Source organism: Peromyscus californicus, unplaced genomic scaffold (genome assembly GCF_007827085.1).
Source record: "Peromyscus californicus insignis strain IS unplaced genomic scaffold, ASM782708v3 Scaffold_6__1_contigs__length_162567912, whole genome shotgun sequence".
Lineage (NCBI taxonomy): Eukaryota > Metazoa > Chordata > Mammalia > Rodentia > Cricetidae > Peromyscus > Peromyscus californicus.
In genome coordinates this window covers 2296172-2318346 of record NW_026294584.1, presented here as the reverse complement: position 1 = coordinate 2318346, position 22175 = coordinate 2296172, and the positions used below count along the sequence as shown (strand labels likewise).

The 22175-nt window shown below is 40.3% G+C and overlaps 1 protein-coding gene across 5 annotated transcripts in view; it reads right to left on the bottom strand.

Annotated features, from left to right (window-relative positions):
• Reln (reelin) overlaps positions 1–22175 on the bottom strand; it is a 460226-nt gene that overhangs the window by 95192 nt on the left and 342859 nt on the right. For all 5 annotated transcript variants that reach the window (XM_052719248.1, XM_052719250.1, XM_052719251.1 and 2 more), the window contains exons 21-27: positions 20908–21100; positions 20080–20192; positions 14053–14190; positions 13018–13204; positions 7012–7217; positions 1693–1864; positions 1058–1258 (exon numbers count right to left, since the gene is read on the bottom strand). In XM_052719248.1, coding sequence (XP_052575208.1) covers positions 1058–1258; positions 1693–1864; positions 7012–7217; positions 13018–13204; positions 14053–14190; positions 20080–20192; positions 20908–21100 — 1210 coding nt within the window. The remainder of the gene's footprint in view (positions 1–1057; positions 1259–1692; positions 1865–7011; positions 7218–13017; positions 13205–14052; positions 14191–20079; positions 20193–20907; positions 21101–22175) is intronic.

The following is a 22175-nucleotide window of genomic DNA, read 5'->3' as shown; positions in this document are numbered from 1 at the left end:
ATCTAATGTGTACATTACCATGGTATTTGGGGTTAATTAAATGGAAGAGGTATCAGATGAGAGATGGTATAGTACTCCTTAAAATCTATAATATGATTTTATATTAATATCAAGTGTCACCAACACATGCATATAAACACATGTACTGTTATTGATGTTTTTCCACTGCAGTTTAATATCAAAACATGAACAAAGGCAGATTATCATTTCCTAATTGTTGTTAGGAAATAAATTGTTCCTGTTTATGACTAACTAACTTGTGTATAGGTCTGTGGAAATTATATTGAAGAGCCCCCCACAAACATCTGATCTCTTTAATAATTCCTCTTGTACATTATTTAGTGTCTGTATCCTGTTGTAACATAAGGAACATGTAGTTGTGCTAGTTCATTAAAACTGCATTGCTTTCGACTACAGAATTCACCAATGGGATTTTATTATAAATAAACACAATGAAATTTTGATTAAGTTCTGAGACAAGAGCTTGTCAAGGTAAATTCTCACTATTTTTGTTGATATGTTATCCAGCATGAAAAACAATGTGCTTTAAGGAAAGTAATGAAAGGCAGAGTGAAAATTCACCAAATTACAGGAAGGGAAATAGAAAATGCTATAGTAAATGCATATGGTACAGGCTAGGGTTGGAGTTCGGTTAATATGTGCAAGGTCCTAGGCTTGATCACCAATACACAATAAAAACATAAGCCCCAAACCACTAGTGAGACAGACAAGACTTACCTAGAATGATTTGAAAGTAAGGGGTTCATTACATCACTCTCAGATTGAAACAGTCAATTTTATTTTCAATTATGGAAGAGTTGCATGAACAACATAATGCTGTAGGTACAACTTCTGCGACTCCTCGAAAACTAGCCAACTGTTTCCCTCATGGGTAGAGCTGAAGAGATTTACCACCCTAAGACTGTGGGGCCTTTACTCAAGTGTGTCCCCTCTTTAATAGAATATGAAAATTTGTGTTCTCTGAGGGCTTTGCATATAAAGGTGGGAGAACTTTCACTCCTTTACCATGCTAGAAAGAGCCCTATTGCATAAATACCTTGAACTGGAGCACATATCCAGGTTTCAGGGTCAGATCTCGCGTAACTGCAAATCGGTCTCCATCTGACTTTCCAAACACCATGGCTGAAGGTGTAGCAGCACAGAAACTATCGTTTTTAGCCATCCCTTCATTGGCCAACATCAACCACACACTCATTTGATTCATAGGGTAATCAAAAGCTGGCTTCTCATAAAAGTTCTAATAGGAACAATACAAAATAAAACAGGAAGACAGTTTGATATCTCTGAGAACAAGGAAGACATGTTCAGTTCATGACACGTGGACCATGTACCATTCACGTTTCTCACTAAACTAACGTAAAAACACACTAATATTTCCTCTTGATGATTTAACAATCAAAACTATTTTGCCACCATGTATTTAACTATTTAAACACACTGACAGTTATCCTGATATCTAGACTTCACAGTCTTTCTCACATTTGAACAGTCTGTGAACTAGCAGCCCAGGACTGAACTTTCTTACTACAGAAGGGACAGCAGCAACAGAAAACCAGTCAGATTCATGTGACCCAATCCCCGTCAACCCCAGGTCCTTAAGGAAGTCAGTCGCTCTTTCTCTGATCCACTGTGCCAATCCTCTGCATCTTGGTGTTCTGACATGAGACATACCTGGGGCAAAGTTGGGTTGACCACTGGGATAACCTGCTTCTGCTTCTCTGACAGGATGATGATGTCATCGACTGCCCACTGGTCATAGTCCTCCCCCGAGAACACAGGCTGCCACCAGCGGAACCTGGTGCAGGGGGTCTTTGCAGCTGCTGGGAGCTCCAGATAGACAAACCTGCATAAAAACAAATCCTTCATGGCTGGAAAAGCAAAAGCTGCGCTGTTCTTAAAAGCTGCTGAAGTGACTAAGGCAGAAACGAGAGGAGGTTTAGTTATTGATCCCTTGGTGCTCCAGAAGTCTCCGAGTGTGGACAGACCACACAGGAGGCCTACGCAGTAAGAAAGCTTAGTCCTTATTCTGTTCATTTCGTTTCTGTGTTTCAACAGACCGACTCACTGGCTTCTCAGCATTAGGTCACAGCTTTTAAAAGATCTGTTGTTATTTTATTTTATGTTTATGGGCGTTTCGCCTGCATGTGTGTGAGTGCGCCATGTGCGTGTGTGTGCACGTATAAGCAGGCAACAGTATGTGGCCATAACTTTTCTGTGCTTTTCTGTTGCTGCTGTCCCTTCTGTAGTAAGAAAGTTCAGTCCTGGGCTGCTAGTTCACAGACTGTTCAAATGTGAGAAAGACTGTGAAGTCTAGATATCAGGATAACTGTCAGTGTGTTTAAATAGTTAAATACATGGTGGCAAAATAGTGTGGCAGTGATTTTCAGTTTTCCTCTTCACGGATTCTATACTGCTTCCCATTTACTGTTGTCTTTTACTAGCGGGAGGACATTTGCATTTTGTCATTTTCTTCACAGATAGATTCAGTATTGTCTGTTAAAACTGTTTCCTAATTTCCTTATTTGTTTGCTGCCATGTCTTTCCTCTTCTGCTTCTGGCTCAAAGTTTCTTAATCAGTTTAGTGCCATTTGAAATCTGAATCTGGTTAAATTTTTTTAGCCTTCCATAAAAATTTCCACAAATATTTTTTTCTTTTTCTTTTTGTTTGTGCATGCATGTGTGTCTCTGTGCATTGGTGTGTGCATACCATTTATGTGTTCATGTGTCTCTGTGCATTGGTGTGTGCACACCATTTATGTGTTCATGTGTCTCTGTGCATTGGTGTGTGCACACCATTTATGTGTTCATGTGTCTCTGTGCATTGGTGTGTGTACACCATGTATGTATGCATGTGCATCTCTGTGCATTGGTGTGTGTATGCCATATGTGTGTTCATGTGTGTCTCTGTGCACTGGTGTGTGATCACTGAGTGTGTATATATGTGTATGTGTGTGCAGATGTGCCTCTGTGCACTAGTGTGTAATCCCTGAATATGTATATATGTGTATGTGTGTGCAGGTGTGTCTCTGTGCACTGGTGTGTGATTACTGAGTGTGTATATATGTGTATGTGTGTGCAGGTGTGCCTCTGTGCACTAGTGTGTAATCCCTGAATATGAATATATGTGTGTGCAGGTGTGTCTCTGTGCACTGGTGTGTGATCACTGGGTATGTATATATGTGTATGTGTGTGCAGGTGTGTCTCTGTGCACTGGTGTGTGATCACTGGGTATGTATATATGTGTATGTGTGTGCAGGTGTGTCTCTGTGCACTGGTGTGTGATCACTGAGTGTGTATGTGTGTGTGTGTGTGTGTGTGTGTGTGTGTGTGTGTGTGTGTGTGTGTGTGTGTATGCATGTGGAGGACAACTTCAGGTATTGGTTCTGGGAACATTCCATCTTTTGTTTGAGACAGGGTCTTTTGCTAGCCTGGGATTTTGCTAATTGATAGGATGCCTCATCACTGAACTCTTGGGCCTCCTGTCCCTGCCTTCCATCTTGCCACCACTGGGGTCATGAGTATAACCACTATTCCTTGCTTTTCTTGTGGTTCCTGGGGTGCTCACAAACTACCCAGTCCTCAGCAATTTATTTTTTTTATACTTATATATGATCCAAATCATGATCCTTTTGCCTCAGTATGGTGATATATTGTGTCCCTCAGCATATTGTGCACCCCAATAAAGCTTATCTGAGGATCAGAGGAAAAAGCCAGTCACTGTATTAGACATAGAAGTCAGGCAATGGTAGCCCACACCTTTAATCCTAGCATTTGGGAGGCAGAGCTCTGTTCGGATCTCTGTGAGTTCAAGGTCACACTGGGAACAGAGCCAGGCATGGTGGCAAATGCCTTTAATTCCAGCACTAGTTAATCATAAAGGTCTGGAGGTCTGTACAGACAGGCAAGAAGTGACAGAGCCTGGCAGAAAGAGGAAATGATGTAGCTGGGCAGAGAGAGGAAGTGAGATGCAGAACAGAAAGGCATATAGGTGTGGGTATACAGGAAGTAGCTCTCTTTGGAAGATGAGGTGTTGGTGAGGTGAGGTTGGCTGTGGCCTGTCCTATTCCTCTGATCTCTCAGTTTTCACCCCAATGTCTAGCTCCAGGTTTTTTATTAATAAGATTGTATAGCAATTCATCTTATACCTCAGCCTTCCCAATACTAGGATTTATATGGTATGCCACCATGCCTGATGAGATGAAAGATTTTGCATAGTATATGTGGTGGTTTGAATAAGAATGTCCTCCACAGGCTCACAGATTTGAATGCTTGGTCACCAGGGAGTGGCACTATGTGAAAGGATTAAGAGATGTGGCCTTGACGGGGCCGCGGAGAGGGCAGGACGGAAGTGGGTAGCCCCACGGGCACCGCCATTGAGTCAAGCTAAGCTAGGACTACCAGCTCCTTTCAAATGCTTCCTCTCTGGCTTTCCCCACCGGCCCCATATGTCTCCCAGGATGTGCTTTTGAGCCCTTACGGAAGTTCTGAAACAGAATGCCCAGTAGATTCGTTGCCAGGAGATGTTTAGCGATGCCACACTGAGACTTTAAAGATGTCTTCCTCCCTGTATGCAAATCATTCCATCTTATGCAAAACACCTCACAATATGCAAATGATTTCCCAATTACACTGTCAGCATTCCTGTCTCTAGAGGTCAAGGGGCTCCTGGCCACCCAGGACAGGACCAGCAAGACCCCGCTAGAAATACTACTTGCTATATACTTTCCTCCCTCCTGGCCTGGAATTTCCAACATCAGAACATACTGAATTAAAGAAGCAAGCATGGAGACAGAAACATGAGCAGGGTCATCAGGTGAGAAGATCCATTGTTGGAACACTGGCTTTGATATGGAACTTTAAAAAGTTGATCTTGGAAGAAGGAGAGGACAACTGCTTTTTCTTTATTTATGAGCCTTTCCTGGCTGTAGCATCTTGAGGTTTGGGGTGTGTCTGCCCCAAAGCAAAGCTCCCTCCCCAGCTGCCACAGGGTTTTCTATGGGGTTATGTCGTGAGACGTTTTCCTAGGTAGCGGGCTGGATCGGACTGGGTCCTGTGGCTGCAGAATCTGAGGGTTTCCCAGTAGCCAAGACATGCTTTTAAGAATGACAACGATCCAGTAGAGAAAAGACTGTTGGGCAGGGATTGTAGCTCAGGGTTTGAGCATTTGCCCAGCACATGACGCCCTGGCTTCAATCCCCAGCATCACGAGAGGGAATAAAGGAAATAAAAATAAAGAAGACACATTTTTGAAGCTATAGAAAAGATTTTAAAACCACACTGCTGTCCTACACAAATCCTGTTTGAAGGGATTTTTAAGAGTTACATTTTACTCTATCAATGAACACACATGCATTTGCCCAAGCATCCTGTATCTTTGTAATGATGGACCTCTCCCAGTGACGGCAAAGCTTATTCCTATGAAGCCTAGACTGTTCAAGTTTTCTTGTTTTGGGGTTTTTTTTGGTGGGGGTCTGATAAGGAATTTGTGAACTCTATCTTTGGTATATCTTTTATCGAACTGCACTGTTTTGTTTAGTCACGGTAAATAAGTATGTACTTGAACAAAAAAAAAAAAAAAAAAGAGATGTGGCCTTGTTGGAGGAAGTGTGTCACTGGGGGTGTGCTTTGAGGTTTCAGAAACACATGCCAAGCCCAGAGTCTCCCTCTTCTCCTGCTGCCTGGGAACTGGGATGCAGAACTCTCAGCTACCATGTCTCCTGCATGCGTCCATGCTTCCTGCCATGATGACAATGGACTGAACCTCTGAAACTGTGAGCCAGCCCCAATTAAATGCTTTCCTTTATAAGAGTTGCCATGGCCATGGTGTCTCTCCACAATAACATAACAGTGACTAAGATAATATTTGGGGTAGAATTCTGTGGAAAGTTATGTTACCTTTAAGAAGAAGCCCAATTTTTTAAAACACTAAACTTATAAATTCTCAATCTACAAAATATGTAAATTTTAGGCAGCAAAACATATTTGATTTGTAAGAATTAGATATGCATTTTCTTCAATATTTTTCAACACAAAACTTAGTATGTAAAACAGGACATTAAAATAAGTTAATACTGATTGGTGGTTAGTATATAAAGAAGACTTTATGTCTATATTAAAGTAGAAATAAGAGATTATAGAAGTATATACTCTAAAAATGGTATTCTTGAGTAGTTTTATGTTATGTTCACATGAAACATAAAATTAAACAGAATTTCAAATACTACATAATCACAAAAGCACCAAGTTTAAATATATATAAATATGCTGATTGCCTGGCATAGGCATTACTGTTAATTATGAATTATTTTCCCAAACTCATAAACAGCTGTTACTTATGCTGGTTCATCCCATATATTCTCCAGTTATCAAAATCAAAGCCTGGATAGGTAAGTAGGAAGCTTTAAAAATCTGAACTCTAAAGACCTGGTCACACACTGTCCAGGACCATCCCAGGGGACAGTCGTGTGAAAACTCAGAACAACAACAAAAAAATCTCCATCTTGCTTAATTGTAACAGATGAGCATTTTGTGTGTGCACAGAGTGAAAGTGAAATTCCCAAAAGCAAAGTGGTGTGGAGCTTTGCTATAGCCCAGAATGTCCTTGGTAGCAATGGTTAGTCATTTTCTTGTAGTCAAAAATTTCCCCAAATCTCTAAGAACATTTAAAAAGGGGTTTTGTTTTTGAGAAAAGACCTCACAGGAGTCTTGGCTGTTTTCAGAACTCAGGAAGCTCCTCCTGCCTTACCTTCAGAAGTGCTTTGGTTACTGGCTTGTTCCACCATGTCCGACTAACATCTCTAAAATACTGAATGTGAGCACAAGTGGTTTTTGTTTAATATCTTAGATGAAAGTTTTCTACACTTGGCTTTCCTGTCAAGTCTTTATGAGTTTTTCTGTTTTGGGAACTGTCACATTTTAGAGACATTTCAATAACAATTGAGCATCCACCATCCCTGGAACACACTGGAAGGCCCACCAGCGGGAGGTTACCTGGGTTTGCTGAAGTCCGAGAAGTACATCTCTGCCAGCAGGTGCCACTGGATGCCCCCGTTGTTGCTGTACTGGAGGAGGACGCCCTCCTCTCTGCTGTCAGGCTTGTTGCATGAAGCACTCTCGCCGCCTATCTGGATGTAGAACTGGACAAAGTCCACCCAAGACGTGTCCAGATCCCAGCTCACCAGCTGTCTTTTCCCAGCCTTTCCAAAGGACAGAAAAACCCTAGTCAGTGATTTGGGAATTCTCTGGCATTTTACAGCTTGTTTTCAAGTCCACAGGAGCAGCCTGCACTACAGAAGACAGTTTTGGTCCCAATTAATGTGAGAAGAGTGAGCTCTGATCTTCTCTTTTCTCTGCTGTGGCTGTGGATTTGCTTCTGGATGTACTCGCTTCATGTCTCCATCACTGATCCCCAGACCCTGGTGTGAGACCCTGCAGCTGTGGTTTCTGCTCCTGGATATACTCGCTTCATATCTCCATCACTGATACCCAGACCCAGCTGTGAGACTCTTGAGAATTTCCTACTATGCCAAAGAGTACTAAAAAATAGAGCAAAATTACTCAAAACACATCCTTGCTTTATGAGTTTTCTAATGCCAGAGTAATGGAGAAGAAAGACCATGGACTTGGTGCACAAGTGTGCTTATGAAATCAAAGGCCTGAAGAAAACCCTGGGTACCAACACTTAGGCAACACCATGTTTGTTTTATTTGTTTGTTTGTTTAGTTTAGTTTTAGTCAGGGTCTCTAATTGGCTTGGAACTTGCCAACTAGGCTAGGCTGGTTGGCCAGTGAGCTCTAAGGATATGCCTGTCTCTACCTTCCCAGTGCTGAGAGTACAAGTAGATATCATCCTGTCTGCTCTTATTTTAATTAATTAACTTTATCATTTATTTTATTATTATTAAATTTTGATACATAGTATCACTATGCACAATTGGCTGTCCTGGAACTCCATATGTAGACCATGGTGACTTCAACCTGCCTCCACCTCCTGAATGCTGGGAGGCTTGTGTTGAACTTTATTTTTCATGTGGGTTTTGGGGATTGAACCCAGGTCCCTGGCTAAGCCTGATACTATGATTCACTTGTAAATCAGCTGGAGCTGGGTTTGACTCTCAGTATTTGATTCATTCTGTTCGGGAACCTATGGCCTTTCTGAGCCCCTATTCTCTTCAAAGGTAATAATACCTTCCTTATAGAGTTGTGACAATTGGATTAAGCAGCATGTGTATTGTGTTGGTACACTACATGCACTCCTGCAGGTATATTTTCCCCAGAGACCTGCTCACAACCCTTATCTCCAGAGCAAGTCACAGTGAAGTGGGCAAGACAGAACCTTCCTGACAAAAAGGAAGACTTCCCTTTCTCCATCGGCTTTGCTCATCCTCAAGTAGAGGCACTGGGAGGTGCCATTTAAGTAAGCGTCTAAACCATTCAACAGTCCCTTATGTCTTAAAGTGTTAAAACTTTCCTGAAATCCAGTAGCTCACTTCCTCCTCTTGTATGTCCCTGTACATCAGCATGCTGGGAGGGTCAGACACAGGTTGACAAGAGGTTGTCACTCCTGTGTAATGGCTTCAAGCTAAGGTGGTACAAGAAGGTTGATCACGAGAGTCTCCTGCCTACCTAGGTTTTGCCAAAGTTAATTAATCATTAGACTTTTCTGGTCAGGCGGGGCACATGGGAGTTCAACTATATGTTGGGAAGGAAAACTGAGATGATACATACAGACTAGTGTGGAATCCCTCACACCCACACTGAGCCCTAGTTTCATCTCCTTAGTTCACTGAGGGAGAGTTCTTCTGTCCCACGAACTGGCGGGGTGAATATCTGTGGAATAATTAAGAGAGCTTACTGCCATCAAGAGCTCTGAAGCCAATTAAGAGTCCAAGGGGAACCGGGATGCTTGCCTGCAAATGACGACCGAAGTTGACTCCAGTGCAGGGGCTCATTCTTTAAACCTTTCAATTTCCAGTGTGAATTTGAGGAACTCTTGTTGTATGTGCTTTGCATTGCTTTAAACTGTTTGTTTGAGATACGGTAAAGGAGAAACACCTAGTTCTTTCATGCCCCAGGACCACCACAGGAGGAGAAAAACTCCAAGAGTTAGCAGGTTAATTTCAATCTAGCAAAAATTGATGAAAAACACAGCATGTGGAAATGAGCCAGAAGGAAACGGCTCTAAGGTGAGAATTCTACAAATCCAATTATCACAATTAGCTGTCTGGAACAGGGTCTGTTGTGAACCCACAGCACAGGCTTCTTCTTCCAGGTGACGGTTAGTCCATAGGGATTTGGAAACTGCTTTTGTAAGACTTTTAGAAATGGTGGGAAATATTACACAAATGTTTTGTTTGGCACTGAAAATATGTTTTCATAGAGAAATAGCACATATCATTTCTTTTGTTGAGGGACCTGAAATGTTGACCATTGTTTCAAAGGAATTAAGAGAAAAAAGGAAAAAAAAGGTTCATGACAAAATTTTTGTCAGAATATAGAATACGATGTAGTTAATTATTGTTTTGAAGTTTTCCTACTTTTCTCTGATCTATGGATTCATACACATATATGCACATAAGCACATGTGATGTGTGCCTGTGTACCTGTGTTGGAGTAACAGGCTGTGCATGTTTTCATTCCCAGAGTGGGAAAATTATCCTCCAGCTGATTTGAAATACTGTGAGAAACACCTCAGACATTCTAGTATTTTCATACGTGAGTCTGTACAGGAGGAATGGTTTGTAGAAGAAAACCAAACCACGGTTAAATGGCCTCCGACTTTAAGCGTTCAGCTAGAATAAATCAAATCTTATCAGATAAGAGAGAACAGAACTCCCAACAAAGCCTCTAAAAAGCAGTGAATTTAAACCTTTTGTGTCTCACTAGTTTCCTTTATTCAAAATGCCATGAGAGACAAACTTGTATTTACTTAAAAGTAACCATTTCTTTAGAATTTCTACTTTTAGTTGAATCTATTAATTCTATAATAACTATGTTACACAAAACACCACGAAAAGAAGTCATATACTTGTGGCAGAGACAATATGACAGTTGTGGTTGCAGACCAACTGATCACTTGCTGAGTCCCCTTAGGTCACATGGGCATTTAACAATTCCAGACCTACTTAGACCTTTGCATTTTGGAGCTGGTCACTTTATCTAAAGCTCAGCTCTGCTAGTGTGACTGCATTCTGCCCAGCCCTGTGAGAAAGGCAGGAAGAGCACACCAGTTACTTATCAAGTCAGAGAGACTCTTAAGAACACAGGGCCTGGCATAGTTGCCCTAGCTCCTGCAGGCTGCATGGAAGCAGCAACCTTTCAGCAGGATATGGCACAGCTTATGTGAATGCCAGTCGGTGGAAGGCAGGGCGGTATATCAGAGCAAAGGCAGGGAACCAGACACAGCCTTTGGCCATGGAAGTTTCCCAGCTGGAAACAAATACTAGTGACGCAGGTGTGGAAGGCAGGTCGGAGAGGAACTGGGACGCTTGCGGCTAACGAGGGAGAGCATGGAGGGGCTTTAGAAGCATTAATTTAGGGGGTGGTACATGGCCTACAACTCTTCCGCGTGTTCATCATTTGAAAATGCTCTACAGTGGGGAATGTCCAACTACTGGCTTCATCTCTCCCAAACTAGTGAGCACACAGCCTGGTCATGGCAGGCAGCTCTCTACATCCTCCTCCCGGGACAGTGAGGAGCCAGCTGGAAACTTCCCTGCTTTCCCTTTGGAATGAGTGACAGTCAATCTGACATAGGAATGGAAAAATAGCCTGTGAGTATATGAGTAACTGCCATCCCTGAGGACAAACCCTCCTAAGTTTTCCTTGTTTTGATTGCATGGATCTGATTTTCTACTCTTTTAGTTTAAGATAAATTTTTCACTTAGAATTCCAAACAGGAAGATGTTACTAGAGAAAAAAGGGAAAATAAAAATAAAAGGTCCTGAGATATTTTTATAGAAGTCCAGAGGGGAAGGCTGGATTGAGAGATGAAGGGAACATTTTTACTTTTGAAATGATGACTTTTAAGTAGAAGGGCATATATATGTGGGGGAATTCAATGATCCCATTTCATAATTTATTTTCATAAAAATAACAGTGATGACTAATACTTATTGTGCCCAACGTGACTCTTTGTTCTTTATCTGCACTCACTTACTACCCCTAACAGTCAGCTTTACAGACAAGAATACCGAAATGCAGAGGAAAAACTCCACAAGGGGAGCCAGCACACGAGCTCTGGAATGCAGCATACCAAGACAGTCTGACTTTAGAAAAGACAAGTTTGAATTAAGTGGATGGAATACTAATCTGTAACTCAGGACATTTTATGTTTAAAATGTCCATGTATGCATGTACACACACATTTGCCAGTGAAATATTTATAATCTGATTTTAAAACAGATGCTGATAGCAAGCACAGCCTCCCATTCTTCAGATCCATGTTTCTACTGAGTATTGGTCACTTATTGACTATTATTTCTAAAGATAGTGATAGTAGGATTTTCAGTGTCAATGGCCAGGAGATGTTGAGTGGACCCATCCTGATTTCTATCCTTCTCTGTCTTGTTTTCTTGCAGATTCTTTGTTTTGCACCTGCACCAAAACAAAACCTGAACCTATTTTTGCAGTTGCATGAATTAATTTTTCATGGATTTCTGCCAAAATAAATTCTGCACTGTATCAGCCCTGTAGTATATCATCCAAACCTGTCTACTTGCTATAGGATGTAAATAATGAGACATTTCTAATTGTTCCAGAATTGGTGATGATAATCCCTTCTATAAAGTAATGGTATTAAGCACTGCACATCCTAAAAACAGCTGTCAATAATTAGGGCTAGACATGTTGCTCAGGTTGGAGCCTGCTCCATGTCTTCTCTTTTTTTTCTTTTTACTGGAGACCATTCAGAGCAGACTGGAAAAGAATGGTCTGCCTGGACTGTCGCATAGGGGGAGAGGAGGGAGGTTCTGCTCTTGCCCTCAGTAAATCCATGTGGATTGGGGGTGTTCAAAGAGAAGTAGTTGTTGCAGTACCGCCTGTGCCTGGCATCTGAGTCCCTTGTTGATATCTACTAATTTGAATGCCTAACTGGGTGCTGTAACTAGGGAAGCTGAACATTTCATGAACAAGCTTTATGAAGCATTCTACACATCAGTAGAATCTACCAGCAGCCTCTAAACTAAGACAGAACAGCCCCTAAGATGTTTGCTCAATACAGTAGCTGCTCAGCCCCCTCCCCACAGGAACACTTCCTTCCTACAGTCACTGTTACTTCCTTCAACCACAGTCCTAAGATTCATGGGATGACAAATTCAATAAATACAAATTCTACACGGTTGACCCTAACTCCATCTACACGAGAACTCTAATGAAGTGGACTCTTCCATTGTGCCCACTTTATGGATGAGGAGGCTAAGTGAAGAGAGGATTAAGTAATGTGCCTAAAGCCACATAGCTAGAAGTGGCAGAATCAGACTGAGTCATACACACACAATTGCTTCCCTAACCTCCGGGCTCTTCCATCCCTAGCCCAGTGCATCTCTTGCCCTCTCACATAGTCTAAAAGGGCAGAGTGAGGACAGATTAAAAGCCTGCTCTAGTCAACAGCCCTCAAGACATAAGCCCACACAGCACTGGAGCATAGAGAAGCTGGGATTTAAATGAAGTGCCAGAGCCTTGGCGGGTGAGGGGTCCGGGACGTCACTTAGAGGTAGAATGCTTGCGTACCATGTCAGAGCTGACAGTTCAGTCTCTAGCACTGCACAGAACAGAATGAGCATAGTAGGAACTCTAAACTGGCTTAACCTGTATTTGCAGTAACTCAAATCAATAATAGAACTGGTTTCCCAATGTCACAATAACCCAGTCACAAGCAAGGGCACGATGGACAGTAAAACAATTTCATATTTGTACCTGTGGAGTTCAGCATGCCTGTGAACAAGTCTCATGTCAAACCAGCCACTGCCCTAATGGCTCATTCCAACCCCCAGCATACCTTGCTGAAGTATAGGGAAGATCCAGAAGAAATGACCCCACAGCCTTGCTCTGGCTTTACAATTTCTCCCCCAATAACTTCTTGCCAGTCAGATTCCCAACTGTTTGGGTTCTCAAAATCTGACATAATTGTGGAAGGAAGTGCAGCTTCTGGGTAGCACTCAGTTCCTTGGTATCCCTGGTCACACCTATGAGAACAGTGAAAGTAACCAAGTCATCAGAAACACAAGGTCCTCCGACTGAAGCTGTCCCCACATGTCATGTTCCCCTAGGTCTCCCCTTACACTAGGTTCCTCTATAGCGTTAATGTATATATGACATGGTACTATCCTCAGTTTTCACAGTCCTCTGACTGAAGCTGTCCCCACATGTCATGTTGCCTAGGTCTCACCCTCTTACACTAGATTCCTCTATAGCGTTAATGTATATATGATATGGTACTATCCTCAGTTTTCACATTCCTCAAAATGGGCAGAATCTCTAGTTACAGACATTATGTAAAAATTGTGGAATTTAAGATTAAGAAGTAATGAATGACACATGGGCTTATATTTGTGCAAGAGAGACTGGGATTTCCCATTGCTTTAAATATGTCATCTATGTAGGTTCATTCATTTAGTTAACATGCCACTCTGGTGATGTTTTATAGTTCTGATTAAATCACATATTTTGGGGTCTTGTAGTATTCAAGTGTAGTTACTTTCTTCCCGTGTGCACAACCTTGAGCTCTGGGTGAAGCGCTGTAGGAGAGAGTTCTGCAGTGTTTGACTAATTGAAGATGATGAGGGATGGGTGGGAAATAACAGCAGGGCCTTCAAATTAACCCAGCAGACCTTGTCTGGAGTTTAGATGTAGAGGTTTAGAATACATATGGCTTCACATGAATGTAACAGTGTCTTTTACATGTAAAACTCACTTTCTTTTGGCTATTTTGTGATTTATGAGTCTTTGCACTGACTGGGAAAATAACCGCTGGGATGAACCCAGACCCCAACCCTGAGACTCGGGAGTGGGCCGTACTCTGAGGAGCACGTACCTGCACAAACCATGGTCGCACGAGCCATGCCCACTGCACATGTTGGGGCACTGCTGCCCGATGTAAATGCTGTCTAACGCCCACTCATCCTGGGCTGTGTAATAGCTCTGGCTCCAGCGGAAGCGGGTGGCACTGGACCTAGGAGCAAAGCAGGCAGTATCAGTTGAACTACGGTGTTTCTCACTAAGAACACCAGAGTTCAGGACCTTTCTGATAACAAAGCCTCCAGAACTTCTATTTAGGCTCCTGATATTTTTTGGTTTAATTTCCACTCAATTATTTTGCAATTCAACAATTCTATTATGAAAGAAAGTTGAAAAAGAGCCTGCCTATATTGTGCTTTAATTTTAATTTAGTTGAAGCATTTTAAAGAAAAATAGAGGGCCAGACTTTCTGTTGTTACTCGAAAATTTGATTCTAGAAATAAAGAAAGAAATAACATTCAAAAGTAAAAGCTACCTACTAAACAAAACATGTCCTTCACAGATGAGAATATGAAATATTTTACCCCAAGTAATACAATTTCTCAGAACAAGCACACCAGTCATTATTGGCAGACTTTGATTTGGTTCAGAATATAAAACAAAAACTTTAGAGTGCAATTTTGGGAAGACACACTGAAAAGTTCTATTTAGAAAGAAGATTATCTGCATGTGAGGATGTGCTGATTTCTGAAACACAAACTTGCTTGTGTCTCATGGGCCAGTGGACTTTAAATAGAGATGAAAAGTTAAACACAGATATTTGCAGTTCATTGACATCAGAGTCTAAAGACGATATTTTGAGATTCATACAAAAAAGGCTCAAAATCAGTGACCACTTGAAAACATTTTTTAAAAAATTACAGAGACTGTGCAATGTGTCCCACCATAGGTAGTGAGCTCCAAAAAGCCAGCTCATTCACCAGGGATGGATCCTGATCTTACTGCCTGGAGTTCCTTAAGCAGATCAAGCTACACAACTGTCTAGATTATGCAGAGGGCCTAGTTCACAGCCTTGATGCAGGGGGAGGAGCTTGGACCTGCCTCAGCTGAATATGCCAGGCTCTGCTGACTCCCCATGGGAGGCCTTACCTTGTCAGATGAGGGAATAGGGGGTGGGTTGGGAGGAAAGGTGGGGGGGCAGGAGGAGGGAAGAGGGGGGATCTGTGATTAGTATGTAAAATGAATAAAAAATACTTAATAAAAATAAAAACATAAAAATGAATAAAAAAAATTACAGAAAAAATTTCACCTGTAGGAATTTTCAGAGATCTGCGATGAATTCTTTTTAGTCAAAGTGCTAAAACAGCCACAATAAACAGCAGCACCAACAATGAAGATTTCACAGAATTCTTGTGAGTGCTTAGCTCTGGTGATTACAGCACTCCCTAGCACACTCTACAGACACACTTGCTCTGTCTCAGAATGATCCATAATAATCCATAGTGATCACACATATTAATCACACCACAAGTATGCAACAGCCTGCTAAAATCCAGACTAAGCTTTTACTTTGTTTATGATCTGTTGCTAATAGCTTGTGTTTTCATTTGCAGTGGGATAGTTCCAGGGCTCACTGAGGGCCTCCAGTAGACAGGGGCTTATTTGCATATCAGTACCCATCATGGGACACAAGACGGGCCATCTCTATGGTAGTAGGCTCACGTTTGTAATTTAACAGTCATCCTGATTTTCATAGTTCTGTTACTAACTGGCTTTTAGAAAAGCCTACAACAAATGTAGACTCCATTAGAGTACCGTGGTGGTTTGAATAAGAATGGCTTCCACAGGCTCAGGTATTTGCCATCAGGGAGTGGTATTACTTGAGAAGGAATAGGAAGTGTGGCTTTATGTCACTGGGGATGGGCTTTGAGGTTTTAAAAGCCCATACCTGGCCCAGAGCCTCTCTCTTCCTACTGCCTATGGATCCAGATGTAACTCTTAGCTACTTCTCCAGCACCATCTCTGCCTGCATGGCACCATGCTCCCCACGATGATGATAATGGACTAAACCTCTGAAACTGTAAGGAAGCCCCGATTAAATGTTTTCTTTTATAAGAGTTGCTGTGAACGCTGACTAAGACAAACATAGTGCCCTATAGAATTGAACCAAACAAAACTCATGGACCACTCTCATCATGAAAAGGAGAGATGCTCTATTCTTTTAAAACTGATTATAATCTGAGTCATATCCAGAGTCCCAGCTGACTGGTCCATGGTCTTCTGGAGACAAGCACAGTACTCATCGAAATAGTTTGTACAGGGACAGAATAAATTAGGTGCTAAAAAAATAGTGTGCTAAAAATTAGTCAAACAGGCTAGAAGAGGAGTGTGTTTCTAACTTCTAAAGGCAAAAGACTGAAGAATGCACAGGAGTCAGGATGAGACGCCCTTGACTCCAGCTCTGCAGCTCAGCAGCCATGTGATGTTTAGTGAGAAATCCAAACGGTCAGAGCTTTCCGTTCCTCACTATGGACAAATTGATTTTTAGGATCCCTTGAAGTGGTAGTTTATTATCTTCACAGTTAGATGCCTTTACAGCACTGATGAAAATTATTATTTTGAGGTTTTCTACTTTCAGTAGTAAAATGGGGTAGGGGTGTTGAGAAACCCTTCTTAGGTTTCCAGCTTATATTCTTATGGCCACATGTGCATCTAAGTTTTTTCCCTAAGGAACTGATCTTTATGCTCATGAATGCTTGAAGAGGTATGTCCTAACCATAGAAAGCTTAAGGTTATTTCACTTATATATACTCCACATATTGATGTCAGTTAAGAGGAAAGCCAGGAAAAAGAGGTTGAATAATGGATTAGTTTTTAGTGAGGAAAAAAATTAATTGTGTAAGCCAGCTCCACCTAATCACATGAGGGAAGATGAGGTGTGATCACACTGATTCACAGGTTCATCATTGTTCAATGCTGTCCTCAACACAAATACTTCATTTGCCAATCTATTCTACCACCTATCTGTCTGTTTGGTGTCCATCTATCCATCCATCCATCCATTCATCCATCCATCCATTCATCCATCCATCCATCCATCATCTCTGAAGAGGTCATGCAATAACACTGACTTGCATTTAAAATCCAAACTTCAAATTCTATGGATTTCTAAAAGCAACAAAACTTGAGATATACCCCCTCTTCCCATAAACTTCCAGACCAAAGTATACTGGCATCCACTCATTTCTCCATGCTAATGTAACCTGAAGAATCAAGGTAAATGAAGGCTGACTAAATTGTATTTTCCACCTTTAGAGTTCTTGTAATTGCATTTGTCCAATTATTCTGAAACTCATTCAGTCGTTAGGTGTTGATTTGTTTATGAAGTCAGCAACTGACAGCTGTTTGGGTCTCATTAGGGCCTGTTCTTATGTAAATGTCCGTCATAAAAATGAAATTAATTTTCATTGGGTAACAAATGTTCAGTTCGTATATAGTGTAATTTCTCTGAGCAGGTGTATCCAGTAGCTCTTTCCACTGGACAGTTATCTAATCAAGCACGTTTTACAAAGTTGACACACCCAGGATAACGCAAGGACCATGCTTGCTTTAATGTATTCAGTTTATATTTGCATCCGTGTTTGAGTCAAAACAGCAGAACAATGATTTGGTCAGAGAAATAACACTGCTTCAAACCAAACTGTTTCTTTCCCCAGTGGAATGCTGTTTGTGAAAACTTAAAATAAGCTTAATAAAAAAAATTACCAAGGATGCTGAGGAGACTAAATAAGTTTAATCTTTATGGTAGAGACTTTAATCATTATATACTCAGAAACAATGGCAATAACCAACTTAAAACTTTTTTCATGTAGTAATAATATTTAGATTAACTATGAGTCAAAGGGAATACTAAAATAAATACTATCCTGGACTGTTTGTTTTTAAAATAATATTTCACTTTTCCCTCCCAAGGAGTCTAAAGGAAATTGGAAAAGCAGAATTTGGTTATAGAGTACATGTGCTTAAAGGCACATGGCAACAAGAGTAATATTTCTTTTTGTTTGAAAATAATATATTTAAAAAGTTTAATTGGCATACAAAGTAAGTTTCTCTATGGCATTTTCACATACATACACTGTCACTACATTTTACTCATCTTTGCCATCTACTGCTTTCTTTTTCCCTCTCTCCCTCCTGCTAGACCTCTTCCTGACCCCAAATAGGTTCCCTTCTGTTTCTGTGCTGTAGATGTACATACATGTTGTACAGCAACCATCTTTTTAGTACATTGATGAACTTTGAATCAAAATTTTATTTAATTTTATAACATTCCATAAAGACATCTACTATAGCACAGGCACTCTAATGAATGTACAGAGTTTAAGGGTCACCACATTTCCCTTCAAGTGTGACTCAAACCTGATGAGATGGTTCAGTGGTTAAGAACACTTGCTGCTGTTCCAGAGGACCTGGGTTTGATTCCCAGGACCCATTGTCAATAACCCCAGGTCCAAGAGACCTAATGACATCTGGCCTCTGAGGGCACCAGGCACACAGGTGTCACAAAGACATACATCCCAAACACTCAAACACATAAAATTTTAAAAAAGAATGATAGTTTAGAATGTTTCTGGGGATAAAAAGACTCTCGGTAACACACTATTGATACTATCTTAAGATTGTCATTTTGAAATTGAACCACATATGCTCATGATTAAAATCACTTGGTGTTTTTCTTAATAATGAGAGAAATAAATTTAACTATGCAGCAATGAAGACCGAAAGCCCTCAGAAGTTTGCACTCAGAGTGATCAGTGTTTCAATTGTTTGAGGTGTTGTTTTACATATGCTTTCATTGAAATACATGCTTGGAATAACATTGAAATTAAATAAAAATCTTGATTACATTCCCAGCAGTAGACACAAAAGAGTAGAATATTAAAGAAAGCAAGGGCTTATTATACAAAGCATCAATAGAGTATCTTGGAAATGCCTCACAGTGGGACAAAAAAAAACTGTGGAAATCAAATTTCAAGCATTTTATTCCAATTGACATAATGATGTACTCTAAAAACAACCAAGGAGCCGTTCCTACACAGTGCCGCCATTCAGTCTTCAACAGAAGTTATAAAGCAATTCTGGATTGTCACCTGCCCATTGCCTTTGTGAGGTACCTAACTTTTATATAGAAAGCAATCAGAGAAAGATTTGTTTAGTCATTTTCTCTTCATAAAAAGTGCACTGAAGGCATATGCCACAGGAAGATACAATGCTTCCTTGTTTATGCTTTTTCTTCTACACATATACCAGAATCCTAGAAGTCCAGGCTGGTGAGGAACCTTTAAGACAAACTAATTAAAACAGTCCATACAGTCACAGGGTTCCCCCTTGAAGAGGTAGGTGGTAACAGTCAGGATCATGTGGCTGGTTGATCACTGGTGGAGCTCTAGTGAGAATTCAGACCCAATTTGCAGCCCAAGGCTTTTTCTTTGGACAAGCTTATGCTGACAAAAGACTTTAATATTATTCATAGCACTGAATGAAAAAAAGGCACTAATATTGCAGTGTTTTGACTGACCAGACTAAGATGAAAAAATGTAATGTCTGCAAAAAACTACTATGATTTTTTTCTTCCCCCTTCTTGATTGTTCTTTCTTCCTTGTTTACTGAGGCCTCTTCCTCCCAAGGGATGATTTCTATTGTTACTAAAAAAATGTGACTAGAAAAAGAATGTGTGATAAGCTTTTGTTGTAAAATGCTGGACTTTGCAATGAGAAAATAAATTTGCAGTCCGAACTGCTTGGATTTCTAGATCCCTTGTATCATTTCATTTTGAATGTTAAATGTAAAGAAGTAGGCTCATTGGCTTTTCTGCAAAAGCAAAATTTTTGGGCAAGAAGAGAGGCCAGAAACACTGGGAAAAAACAAATTCTCATACTTCTCATTAGCTCCATTTTATAAAAACCTGAGTATAAAAGCAAGATTGGGCTTCTGAATGGAGAGAAAATAGTCTTACTATTCTGTTGAGCTTATCTTCACACTCAGATCACGATAACAGAATAGAAATGGAAGTAACAGCCATGTTTAGGACATTGTTGCTCACCAGGTCTTCTGGGGAAGAAGAACAATGACTCTCCTCCACTGTGTGAACTCACTGGCATGGTAAATGCTGGCAGATGTAAATTCCTGGCAACTTGGCATACTGGGAAGGCATTCCTGAAAGAGGCAAAAGTTAAAGTCATTCTCCCTTTGCCTGCTGGAGATGTTTCCTCTCTTACTGCAAGAGAAAAAGAACTCAGAGAAAGCGAAAGCCATAACCTTAGCTATTGGCAGTAGGGACCAAATTCATGATTTTCCTTCTGTGACATTTAAAACATTTGGGAAGGAATTACAACTGAGATTTCATCACAGAATTAAACATCTTTCAGTTCTCACCACAAATAGAAATGGATGAGGATTAATTTCGACCTATTAACATTAGCATTTGTAAAATCTATCCTATGTGCTAAAATATTTTTGCATTTATGGCACTGTCAGATTATTGGGATATGTGTGTCATATGTAAAGTAAATTTATTACCAAAATTAGATTATAGTTCTTATTTGTTTGTTTCTAAGGTCAGAAGGCACCATATTCCCCATAGCTGGTTAAAGAAGAGATTGAAACATGCCATAGGGGAAGAAGAGTAATGTTTTCTGAGGAAAAGAGCTAGAGAAATAATACTCAAAACACTATCCAAGAGTATCCAGTCAGGCTATGCTTATGCTTATTTATTTTATTTCCAATTGCTCTTTGGTATCTGATACTTGGGTGGGGGGCATATCTCTGTGATGGTTCTAACTTGATGTCAATTCTAGGCTGTATAACGAGGCTTTTTTTTTTCAACTAAAGGAAGAAGATAGCAATTGCAAGCATTAGAGAAAACACGTACTTCTTGTACAAGGTGCCATGTAAGGCCGTGGTTGGCTGAATACTCCAGCTTCACCTGGTTGTCCATGTGAGGAGTGTATTTCTGGCCACATCCCATCACCAGACTGAACTGAATCATATAGGATGCTCCGATCTGCATTGACTGTGTTTCCACATAGCGCATACTTGAGGCAAGTTTAGAATCTCCTGTAAAACTGAAAGAAACAAGGTGGAAATTGGATACTTCTTCAGAGTAATATATTAGAGAAAGACTGAGTTGTCATTCTGTATGCCCAGTTTCATTTTACTTATTTAAACTTTGCCAAGTTGTAGAATAGATTTCAGTAAATCTAACAAATTAAATTGATAACAAAGAAGACCTTTATGAATGTTAATACACATAGTTTGTCAGATGTATCTGAACTGAGAACTCATAATTTTGGCAGCTGGAATCTATCTCAATGAAATAATTCTAAATGCAAAGACAATTTTATAAAAACATGGTGAATATTAAATGGTTACTTTTATTACTAATTGGTAGTTATCTCAGAGCCTAATTAGAGGGAAATTGGAAAGGTTAAGTAACCTGGAATGGGCACCTGGCAGAATACCCTCTATATTTCAAATATTGATGAAGATGATACAAATATATTAAAATGTACATCATGATTAGGTTTCAATACTATCCATAAAATACGACATAAAGGCATTGACTAGAATGTTTGTGGTGGTGGAAAATTTGACAATTTACTAATTTTTTGTTTTCCTTATTTTCAAAATATTTTTAATGCTCATGAATTCAATATTGAAAATGTTGTACACATTTTTAATCTTTGTGTCCAAAGTCAGTCAAATTCTTGTTTTGGTTTAAGTGAGCACTCTGTACCTATAGTGGCAAGATGTCTGAAGACAGACAAAAACATTATCATTTTTAGGAAAAATCCTCAAGGGATTTGTAATCTATCCAGGATTAAACTATGGACACATTTTAACTTTAGTTACATGGGTCAATGTAAGCTACCTTAGGTCAACTGCACTCAGATTAGCCACCAGCACACTTGTGTCTTCCATTCTGTAGCAGACCCAGTACCATTCAATAATTCTCTCAAGTAGTGACAGGCATAGTTGATGTGTCCAAAGGAATTAATGTAATGTTCTGTGAAATATTTGATTCATTTAATATACTTCATGATCTTTGGTGGAATCCAAGAAACATGGAGTAACTATTGTGACTTGATCCTATTAGAGATTAAAATGTTATTTAAAAATGGGGGGCTGGGGTGATCACTT